Raw genomic sequence first — 12139 nt, 5'->3', positions numbered from 1 at the left:
TCCAAATACATGATATTCCCTTAGAACTCCTGTGTTATCATGTAGTTCTTCCCTACACTTTTTTTTTTTTTTAAATGCATGACAGACTAGATTGGCCAGCAGTCCCTGCTACAATATCTCCAAGATGCCCATAGCTATAGTGAGTGATTTAGAGGCACACTTCTTTGTATGAGTCAGAGCTCTGGAATGGAGTGTCGAGGGGCCAGTGAAACTTAAATCTGGGATCTTAATCACATTGGTAAAAAGGGATCTTTAATGACCTATTTCCGAACAATGTGGCAGACCAGGTGAGGGCAGTGTACCTAGCTGTAGCATGGCATCATTAAACCATGGCAACCTAAGCTTGTCTAGAAACTTAATACTTCATGCCTCCTGTTTGAAATTGTCATGTAGCGTTGCTGTGCCCTAGGCCAGCTGCATCTCACATCCAAGCAGCTGACTTAGGCAGCATATGAGGCAAAATGATTCATCTTTATGCAGTCCATGTCAGGTCTCTAAATAGTACATACCACGTAAGCACTAGCTTGGGTTATATTATTATATTATCCCACTGATAGTCCAAAATAGTCCTTCAGAATGCCTTTTAACAAAGGGAGGATGTGAATCCCACACAGAGAGGAGAATGAGACAGCTGAATCCTTATTCCAAGTTCTTTCAGACAGAAGGCTGTCTAAACATAGTGAATAAAATGACTGTGGAGGGAGAAAGCTTGTTCTTACTGACTTTTCTCTCTTGTGAAAGGTAGTGACAGCTGACCACATCCAGCTCATTGTGCCTCTGATGCTGGAGCAGAACTTGTGGTCGTGTATCCCTGGGGAGGACACTATCATGAACATTCCTGGCTTCTACTTGGTGCGTCGAGAAAACCCAGAGTACTTTCCCCGTGGGAGCAGCTACTGGGACCGCTGTGTGGTGGGAGGTTACCTTTCTCCCAAAACTGTAGCAGACACCTTTGAGAAAGTTGTAGCTGGCTCCATCAACTGGCCAGCAATTGGGAGTCTCTTGGACTATGTGATCCGTCCAGCAGCTCCCCCAGCAGATTTGACGCTGGAAGTTCAATATGATCCAGATCGTCATCTTTTTATTGACTTTCTACCATCCCTGACACTGGGTGACATCGTCCTTGTTGCCAAACCTCATCGATTGGCCCAGAATGACAATTTGTGGCGACTGAGCCTGCGGCCAGCAGAAACGGCTCGCCTCCGGGCCCTGGACCAGGGGGATTCTGGCTGCCGTTGCTTGTGCCTGAAGATCTTCAAAGCAGTATGCAAGTTAAACCCAGCTCTGGGTCACCTCACTGCCAGCCAGCTCACCAATGTCATCCTGCACCTATCCCAGGAGGAGTCTGACTGGTCCCAGGACATGCTGGCTGATCGCTTCTTGCAGGCACTGAAGGGGTTGATCCGCTACTTGGAGGCAGGTGTCCTCCCTAGTGCTCTGAACCCCAAGGTGAACTTGTTTTCAGAGCTCACCCCTGAAGAAGTGGATGAGTTGGGCTACACCCTCTACAGCTCTCTGTCAGAGCCAGAGGTCTTGCTGCAGACGTAATGGGGCCTTACCTAGGGAAGTGTTGATAGGGTTTAGCCAATACAGACTTTGATTACTGCGAATTATGTCTCCTCCACTTCTCCCTATCTTCTCTCTCTCCACCACTCCCTCCTTTTGGTTCATTAGTAATTCCTGCTGTGGAGTTGGTGCTCCCACTGAATTTATTGGTGCTACTGGTCCATTTCCACCATCTCTGCCCCAACAGGTACCCATTGGCTAGGAAGGAGAGGCTAAAACTGCAGCTCTAAGATCTTCACGTAAATTCTGCTGAAGTGTCTACCAAAAAAATAAACCAAACTATGCACTTCTTTCTTCTGTAGTACACTTACTGCAGCGAGTCCATTTTGGTCTGAAGAAGGTGGAACTGGGCTGGTAAATCCAATGACAATTTTAGCAGACTTGCATTGAGGTCATTTAATTTCCTCCAGCGTGACTTTGCCCCATGTTTCTTTTTCTCTGCTGTCCCAAACTGTCTCACTTTCCTTTCTTTTTTGTCCCTTTGACCCAGTCATGCAGGGCAGACTGAGTGAGATGTTTTGAATAGGGTTGTGTTTTGTATTTCTGAGTGGATCATAATTACACTGGCAGTATTTAGGGCTGTAGAGCTTGGAATAGGAGAATTCCCACACCTCCTGCTCCTACGGAGCCTTCTCATCCTTTGCAAGCTGGGTTCAGGATTAAGGGCTAAGGCTTGTCCGGTATGCTGCAACACAACCTCCAGTATGGGCAATTCTCATCGAAGCTGTCATAGGGGAGGAAGGAACCTTTGTGGTCTGGCTGTGTGATGAGGCCAAAGGAGCAGGGCTTGCCATTCCTGCCTAGCCAGATCTGCTGGGAATGGCCTCGGGAGTGGAGAACAAGGCAACTCCTTCGCTCTCTCTGGCGTAAAGGAAGAGAGGATGGGTTTTGGCGGAGGGGTGGGAGAGACACATATGGGAATGGGGATTGGTTTTTTATATCGTTTCCCCAGGAGCTTGTGGCTGTTCTGATTTACAGGAGGTGGAAACAAGACTGCATGCCTCAACGGGCTTTGTGATAAGCACACACAAGCCAGATTTTCACCAGCTACAAGTCTGTGAAGGTGATAGAACTGAACTGATGTCATCAGCAAGGTTTTATCCCATACACTGGTATTAGGGTACATATACAGAGCTGGCATTTAGAGGTGTATCAGGTTTGCCATCTGCTCTGTGTGTGTTTTAGTCTCCTCCCCAGAACTGTGGCTGTCCACTCCCTTCCTCGTTCCCATGTGCTGACTTTCCAGTGCTCCTAATTTACAATACTCTTAGAAAACTGGTGAGGGCACACCTGCCCACTCTTGTTTATGGCTACTGTCAGGCCGTCGACTGTATACTCTGCATTAAGCCATCTGGCCTGCTGTCTGCAAAAAGGGAGAGAGAGGGTGTCCCCCTGAGTCTGGGCTCTGTGTGTATCTCAAAAGACCAGCATAGCTATCGTTACAGAAACATACTTGCCTTTTCCCAACTTTACCAGCTTTTTCCCCCCCTTACTGTCCAGCCTCCTTAGCCAATGGAGAGGGCTACTGCAACATTAGGGCTTGGAGGGAGCAGGAATCCCTTTATCCTTTTCTCCTCCCTTCTTCTCAGAACTTCCCCCTTCTTTGACAGAGAAGTTTCAAGGTGAATTTAAGGAGCTGAACCACAGAGGGAAGTCTTTTGCCCTTGGTTTTTTTTAGAGGCAGTGCTGGTGAGATGAGGGAGGGAGCATCTTTCTTGGACAATCCGTCCATTTTAGCCAATGTGTCAGATACTATTCTGTAAACAGTGATAACACAACATTGCATTTTAAATTATCTAATCCTTAGGGTACTGGTATTTTCTAGACTGCCAGATGTGTACTTTGAAGTTTGTGTGTGTATATAAAGTCTATAGTCTATCAGAGGTTAACAGAAATCCCATTTGTATGAGTGTGTGTTTTGTAAGTTTTGCAGCAGTCAGTGTTGGTCAACTGTTGATTGCTCTTCACTCTGGTTCCCAGATTTTTTTCCCCTCTTCCTTTCCTTGGCCTCCATTGCCTTTCTGATGTCAGCTTTCCTACCCTAAAAGCAGACAGATGAGACTTGGAGCTTATAGGCTATTGGGGGAAATTCCCCCTTTTTAATTACTTGAAGGTCAACAAAAATATTAAAATATCTGGGTTGTCAGGAGTTCCCCCAAAGTTCATTTCTTCAGCATGATGTCACTGCTGTCTTGGTGCTGATTCCAGTACCGTGGTCTTCACACAGAAATGAGCAGCAATGTGGTTGGAAGTGATCCAAACTCTAGATACAAAAAAAAGGTGAGATATGAACAGGGAGACACCACTGTCTGAGCTGACTTGAGAACAGTTGTCACATATATATCTGTACATAGAATTTTTTACATGAAAGCTTTTACTTCTTCCTGGCAACCTAATGAATTAATATTTTATGGCCATTTTTTGCTGCTATTGAGCTCAATTTGTGTATCAAATCGAGACTGAAGCTGCCTTTTTGCCTTTTCTGTAGACTCTACTCAACTTCACTTGAATTCAATCACTTCCATCATATCTTCCCTTCATTTTGCCCTCCTCTGAGCAATCCAAAGCCTGTTCTCAGGAGGCAAATGCTCACTTCCCTACACGCAGCCACCACAGCAGGCAATAGCTGCCCTGGTAGTGACAGTCTCAACAAAGGCCAAAGATGTGATGGGTCATAGGGACACACTGCAACTAGGAATCTTTTAAAAGCAGGGTCAGGCATAAGGGGCAGGGAAGAAGGTGTAGGGTAAGAATGCGGGAAACTTACAGTAATGCTGTACCCAGCCTGTGGGTCAAACAGAATGTTGCAAAGTCTAACTGGCACCTTTCAGTATTAAATGCAGTGCACATGTTTATGTACAGCCTGGAGGGCTGTCTTACCTATAGGTAGGCTCCTTCCTAGTCAAATCTGTAGCACAGAGCAGGAGAACCTGAATGTAAAAAGGGCAGCTCCAGGCCACCTTCCTGGCAGAGTGGCTCAGAGACAGATTGATTGTAAGAGACCCAGGGCATGTGTTGGGCTGGTTGCTGCCTGGGCTCCAAGAATGTCTTGGTGTGTTCTGCTATAGCTTAGCTCACACAAGCTTCCTGTGAGATTGTCGTCTTATTCCCTGTAACCACAGGATGAGGACCAACGTGCTCAGCTGTGGGGTTTCACTGCTGCTGAGCTCCACTGCTATTCGTTCAAGTCAGATGGATTTATTTTCCCCTGTGGGAAACAGGAGGCTGCTTTCTGCCCCCTGGCGAGGTGCCATCAGGGCCCTCGCTCTTAGTATGTGGGCAACTTGCAGTGAGAATGAAGAGATGATGCCCCATCTCTCCCAGGCCTGGAGGCTGTGGATTTGCAAAGGGGAAAGTCCAAGTGCATGGTCTCTGACAGAGTGCGTGGAATTCTGAAATAAAATGACTTTCCACAGTAACTTAATTGTCTCTGGTGTGTTTATAAACAAAGGAACATCTCTCTCTGCTTTCATCTCTATGCATCATCTTCATGCTGATATGATTCTGCACCTAACCAGTGCTTGGGGACTGACATGCCCCTTGCTGATTCACTTGCTTTCCCTTTGCAGCTCTGGGCATTCGATGCTTTGCAGCTTGTCTTGAGGGAGCAATCAGCTCAGTACTGCAGCATCCCGGCTCCTGGCAGCATTCACACCAGTCACAAGATGATGTGCAATTATGGTGCGGTGCCTCCTATCCTTTCCCTGATAGCCCGCGTGCCCAGGCAGGCACCTGCTTTTCATGTGGCTCCCCAGACTTCAGAGGCTTCCGTGCCTCTGTAATATTAAACTTTCCTGTGCAGACTCCCCCGCCCTTGTTCAAGTCACACCTTGGTTTTTATGTGCCAGTCCTCTGTCCTGCCAAATACACTCCTCTTTTATCCAGGCATCAGCCTTGAGGCAGTGAGGAAACCTCTTTGCCAGGGACCTGTGTCTGATGTATTGAAGCTCTTTGCAGTAAGACCCAGTGCCCGCTTGGGAAGGTGTGGCAGAAATGCTGGACATCAAATAAAGCATGAAGTGATGTTGCTTTTACTGGGTCCCAGGCTTCTTAAATCTGGGCAGATAAGCTACAGTGACAACATTGTCCTGTGAGACTTGTTTTAATGAGGACTCTAATTAACATTTAATTATTTTGGAAGATATTTTATGAGGGAATCTACAGTTCTTTTTTTTCCTGATACCCTTTGCTTGTGTTGTTTTGGTTTTTTTCCTCTAATCTGTCCCGTTGTAGAAACAGCTCAGATGAGATCAAGCACATTTCATGCCATACAGAGTCTTACAGGAACATCTAAAATCAGCTGCCTGTGGAATCTGCAGCAAGTATTACCCCCTCAAGTCAAAGCCCCTGGAATGCCTAGAGCGTACAATACATGCTTAGTATATACAGTGGTTTGCATCTTTGCATACAAGCTGTTCTGGCATGAATAGGGAGGAGAGATCAGAAGATAAGTGACTGATGGAGAGAAGAAATAATTGAGCAGAGTGATGATAATTATTTCAAGTGTCCACAAAGAAGAAAAGCATAAACAGAACTCCAGGCTGCAAAGAATCAGAATCTCTTTTGTTCTTAGCCTAAGGAACAGTTTAGGAGGAAAGTGACTTTTGAAAAAAGTATAATATTTTTCCTGCTCTGTTATATCACCACAGTCCTGTCCTGGATATTAATGAAGTTGATCTTACATTTTACTCATTTATTTTTACATCTCTTAATTTTAAAAATGAATAAATAAATTCCAGCCTGCCTATTTTGTAGCTAATCTTAAGCTGAGGAGAAAAGGATGACTGAACCCCAAATTTGAGATTATCATGCTAAACTGTGTGATGAATGTTGTTTGGTTTTTTTTTCCTAAATACTTAATCACATCCATGTCTTTTTAAGTTTTAAGATTTTAAACTCCAGGAAAGCTGCAGACCACTGCTGTGCCGTTTTTTACATTTAGTCTCATGGAAAAAAAAGAGGAGCCTCTTCTAAATGAGGAGTTTCTCTTTCAGATAAGATAAAATATGTTTACCCACTACCTGCACTAGGTATGATTCAATGGCTTCAGCATGGCTCACTGAATCTGGGACTGGATTTTGAAATGCTGGGCTTTGCCCACAGATGAAGCAAGCAAGGAATGGGAAATTCTCCCTCCTTTCAGTGAAACCCAGTATTGGCTTCCAGCCCTAGGAGAACTGCTGAAATCTAGACACTTGGGGAACTGTTTGAGGTATCTGGATTTTGTCTTCTTTATTCTTGTCAGGCTCAGTTATGATCTGAGTTTATGATCTAAGGGATTCAAGAAATGTCCTCCCTCTCAGGTTTTGTTGTGTTTTTTTTTTTAGATTCAACACCTTCTTGAAATAGCTCTCATTTAACAAGTGTGTCCCCTACACAGTCAGGGATAGCACAGTCTAAAATTTTTACTAGCATACTCTGAGAAGGAGCGCATTATTCACAAGTCATGGAGCCAGAAATGTCGTGGTGAGCAGGCTATTCATATCCTTATAGTATGTGATCTGGTGGAATAATCTTGCAAATAGATAAGGCAAAAGAGGGTGATGAGACCAAAGGCAGGGAATATCTGAAATCATTCTGTAGATAGAAAGGGTTCTTGTCATTTTATGAAGAGCAGGAGAGTGGGAGACAAAATTCTCATGATCTCAAGCTTTCCTAAGTCCTCACACAGAAGTCAGTTCTAAACAAAATCACATTAAACACACTAAAAGCCAGATTGATTTTTATTTTGCTGCCCTGGTTCAGTTTTCCTGGCTCCTGTGGCTAAGTAGCTCTTTGATCTGTCTATTAACACTCAGTGCTAAGCTTCTCAGGGGAAATATATATATATATATATCTCAATGCTAACCACATTCTTCATGAAAAGCCTTCTCCATACAAATAATGGGCAAAAGTTGCTTGCTTGTGTTTTGGATTTTGTTTCGGATTTTATTTTTTTAGGCAACAGTTCCTTTGGTTCAGTGCAAATCCACCTCTTCCCCTGCCTTTCACTGTGGCAGAATTGTTGTTGTTCCACAGAAGCATGGGGTGATATAGTGCCCCATAAAACATCCCACTACAATGATCCCAGTTCTGTAAGACTCTCCTCTCATTCTGCTTAGCATTGCAAAGGACGGGCCTAGCAGACAACAGACACAAGGGCAGAGATGGCAAATGATGGACTGTGTTGGCTCTTTACCTGTCGCGTGACAGATGTTACTTCAAAACCTGTAATGCCCTGGCAGGCTCCTTACCCCCTTTGAAAGGCAAGAAGCAATCATTCCTGGAGGCAGTATGGCAGAAAGACATTTTTGCCTTCAAAGTCTTGAATTTATTTAGCACAGAGTATTGTTATGTACGGCCTTGGAGACAATAACTACTGCCACTTATCTGGATAATATAATGTGACTCTTTCAACTGCTGATTGTTTACAGCAGCAGTGATACACTGTCAGAGGGCTGAGATACACTGAAGCAAAGGTAGTACAAGACACAGTGGTCCCACAGGCTGCGGAGCCGCAGCTCCCACGTTGCTTGTTAGAGAGCAGGCTGGCAGGGGTCCAGCTCCCCGGCATTCACAGAGAGGGCGGTTTTTACTGAGGCAAGAGCGAGACCAAGGCACAGACCTTCTCTTTTCCAAATCTCTGCCTGTGGTCATGAGAGAGACAGTAGAAAGCATCTAGTCCAGTGCCTTTTCTTGAACGATGAGCTACTGTTTTGGGTTAGGAGTCTTTCTCCTCTCTCTCTTTTTTTTTTTTTTTTTTAATATATATTTAATTTTGTAGTTTCTTTCTTACGTTAAAAAAAAAAAATTAATAAAGTGTGATCCATCTTCAGTCCATCACTTTGCACTGCAAAGGAGGGTGCTTGGTGTCACCAGCAGACTGGTAGCTCCCAAGCTTTGTGTCCTGGGACAGACCTACCCTTTTGTGGCCAGACAGAGCCTGTCTGAGACCTGTGTTTCTGATAAGTGCATCCAAATCAGTCTCACTGAAACTGGGTGACTAAGGTGAATGGCTCAAATGTTACCTTCCTGAATAACACCTGTGTTGCCTCAGACCCAGAGGAGATGTGTCCTGTCATCACAATGCCAGGACAAGGCCTCAACAAAGTCTCACCCTGTGAGTGCCAAAAAAGCAGGCCAACAGTACCTCCCCAACAGAGCTGGTTTACTGTGGATAGTTCCTCAGACAGATCAGACACATCTGGGGTTAGTCTCAAACCAATTCTCTTAGCAGTCAAGCACAGAAACCTCCTCCTGTCACAAGAGCTGCAAACCTCCCTCACCAAGCACCACAGTAATAGCAGTAGGAGGGTCAGTGTGTTAAGAAGCCACAGCACCTACTCAGTATGATACTTTGGCTGCAAAGTCTCTTTGGGAACTATTATCCAGCTTGCCCATGGCCAGCTGCCCTGTAGTGCATCTGAGGAGGCTCTGCTGAGGCCACCCACAAGCCCATGTACGAGCGCAGGGAGAAGAACAGTTTCAGAGTCCTCTGAAAGAATATTCTTTCTGACAATGTTTGCCAAATCCTCTAACACAGAGAGCTTAGGAGGAAAAATGACATTCCTTCAGGAAAAAGCTATAAACTCAGTGGTATCACAACTGTGTCAACATCCACCAGGAATTTCTCTCTCCCCCTTTGTAAACAAGTATATATGAAAACAGAACAAAGTGTTCTTGTAAATCACTGAGCAGTTGCTGCCTATGAAGAGTAGAAAATTATTACTGAATAATGGCTGCAGTGTTCATCCCCAGGGACTTGGGCAGCTACAGCCTCAACAGTGATTTATCCCCAAAAGAGTTTCAGAGCTTCATCTGAACTACCTGGTTTATCAGAGTTCTTGCTGAAGCTGCCTGCTGCATCAGAATAAAAGACACCTCATGCACACCCCAAAGATCCCCAGAACTCTGTTTTACTTCATTCGTAGAGTATACCCACTCACAGTCTCTCTTCCTGGCCTCATCAAAACACTCTGAAGTGACGTGAAGTTAAAAACAAATCTCCAGATGGGGCTCACAGAGCATAGTCTGGTATTATCAGCCTTTGATTGTGTGTCCCCCCCCTCCCCCCACTGAACACAGAGGCTGAAATAACTCAGCTCAAATAACTTTTCCAGATGAAGCTGCCAGTTTAGAGGCCAGGTTCAGGAGTGCAACTGCCACTGGGTTGATGCAGCAAGAAGTCCTCATGCTGTCAAGTCTAAGGGGCACTGACACAGTGAAAGAGAAATCCACTGAAATGGTGATGAGCTGTTAACTCACCCACTGGTGTCTGTGGCTGGCCAAGATGTTGCAGTCTCATAGTCCCAACCTGATTGTCAGGCCTCAGCTCTTGCTAACTTCTCACTGCTAGAAAAAAATCAATATGCATTGTCAGTCTCCTCTTCATCCTTTTGCACAAAATGGCACAAGACACCTGGCACGTGTGACTCCAGCAGGTGTTGGTAACATACAGATACACACATTTTGATATGCACTGAGCACACAGTTTTCAGGGGGCTCACATCAACTACAGACCCATGAAGAACAATAGTTGCCATGAAATTTGTTTCTGTTCATTTATTGCTTGGACAACGGGAAGGCTTTTGTGTCTGTGCTAAACTGAGTCCACGTGTGCTAATACACATGAGGGATTATTCTTGACCCCCAAACCCATTCATCATAATAAAACAAGGCTGGACAACGAGAAAACTAAAAATATCCCCCATGGTCTGAACAAAAGCCAGCACCCCCTCCTTCACACATATTTTTTGCTGAACATCATTTTCAACCAGTTGTAGCTTTGCTCAGGAAATTCATGCTTGGGCAAGTTGCAAGTTAAAACTCACCTCACTCTTACCAGATTTACACAATGTTTTTACTTGTGGCAGCTGGCCACATCCTGGCTGATTCTGAGTAACTAAGCCTTTGGAGAGACATATTTTGTGAGCTATCAGCATGTGTTTGGCATGCCCATGTTTGTTCAGTAAGAAAAATGTAGGTGGACAACCAGAATTGTTTCCATATCTGTCTAAAATAATTGAACTGTAAGTTACAAATGTAAATTGCAGATTTAATCCTCTTTTTTATTAGTCTCATTTCTAATGTCAGGGATATTTACATTACAGGATGGAAACAGAAGACAGTGAAGGGGTGGGTGGGTATGTAATGAATGATTTATTAGGGATTCCATTTGGTGTACTAGTCCAAAACAAATGAGGCAGAGCATACGGATAACTTACTTTCTGTTTGTATGTAATAAAAGATGGATGCTAATACCTCCCAGCCTGATCTTTAATCACATATATTTGCTTTTCAATCTAGTTTCAAAATGGATTGTCTATAAAGGAATCTCTAAAGAGCTTACAATGAGAATCTGGCAGAAAAGATCCTTCAGATATCTGTTTGTGGCATTGAGGACAGAAGCAACTGAGCACTGCAAATTGGCCTGTGCCATAGAGGTTGTAGGTAATTCTCCCTCAAAATTGCTCAAAATGTCTATCTGCTTTGCCTCATTCCTCCCTTATGTTTCCCTCAACACTCCTGTCTCCCAGAAAGATTCCTGCTGGTCTCTGGAAATGCTTTGTTCAATGAAGTGTGGGATAAGGCTTCCTGTCCCTTCTGATGAAAGGTTCAAAGGATTCAAGTTACCACTCACAAGAATTCCCTTGGGGACCTGCTCTCACACTCACCCCTCCTCCCCAGCCACCCCAGCAGGACCCAGGACCAGCAGGAAGCCCATCTGCCCCTTCTCTGGGGCACTGAGGCTCACTGGGGGCCCAAAGCTGCCTGCCCAGTGCCACTGTAGGGGTCACACTCCCTCCTGATGCAGTGTCAGCCAGCCCTTCTCCCTGGCTGCAGCTTTCCCAGCACTCCAGGGAACAGCAAACATCTCTGTCTCAGTTACTCTTGCTGGTTCCCCTCCTGACCCCAGCAATATCCACTGCTCCCCACCTTCCTTGCTCCCCTGCTACAGAGGCCTGTTTCCCTGCCACTGGCAGTCCCCGAGAGCATCCTCTGCAGACTGTGCAAGGGGATGTTGCTATGGAAACATTTACGTCCTCCTGGTCTTTGGTGTACTTGCTAACAGCATTCAGAATGTTTGTTTCCTGTATACTTGGTGGTGGAAGAAGAAAGCCTCTTTTCCTTTGCAATGTTTACTTTAAAAAAAAAAATGAAAGAAATAATTAAAGAACATACATTGACCTTCCATCTTAATGAAGGAGGAGGGTGAATGGAGGAGTAATAGTTTTCCACCTCCTGGTGATGCTGTTTGGCCGGAGGTGGCTCTCTGCCGTGCTGTATTTATCAGGGCAGTTCATCGCTTCCCAGCCACGTCTTTGGCTTCTCTCCTGCAGTGAACTCTGCACGAGCAGCTCCTTTCCCCTGCAGTTGGCCCCTCGCTTCTGGGTCGGGATGGATCTCGCTTATCACAGGAGCTCTGTTTGCCGTGGTACAGTATCCAGGGCAGCAAAATAACATCCATGGTGCTGAAGCTGTTAACGTGACAGCAGGAGTTACTGACCCACACACAAATTGATCTTCCTTCAGACGCCACCTTTTTGTGCTGTAAATTAAATTTTCTTCAGAGCTGCCAGACTTCTCTGTCTCT

The 12139-nt window shown here is 45.0% G+C and overlaps 1 protein-coding gene across 1 annotated transcript in view; it reads left to right on the top strand.

Annotated features, from left to right (window-relative positions):
* MIEF1 (mitochondrial elongation factor 1) overlaps window positions 1-4985 on the top strand; it is a 9831-nt gene extending 4846 nt beyond the window's left edge. The window contains exon 5 of the mRNA XM_017823443.1: window positions 742-4985. Coding sequence (XP_017678932.1) covers window positions 742-1548 — 807 coding nt within the window. The 3' untranslated portion in view covers window positions 1549-4985. The remainder of the gene's footprint in view (window positions 1-741) is intronic.
* The last annotated feature ends 7154 nt before the right edge of the window (window positions 4986-12139 follow it).

Source organism: Lepidothrix coronata, unplaced genomic scaffold (genome assembly GCF_001604755.1).
Source record: "Lepidothrix coronata isolate B3197 unplaced genomic scaffold, Lepidothrix_coronata-1.0 Scaffold102, whole genome shotgun sequence".
Lineage (NCBI taxonomy): Eukaryota > Metazoa > Chordata > Aves > Passeriformes > Pipridae > Lepidothrix > Lepidothrix coronata.
Note: the sequence above shows the minus strand (reverse complement) of the source record. Positions and strands in the feature narration are given on the sequence as shown.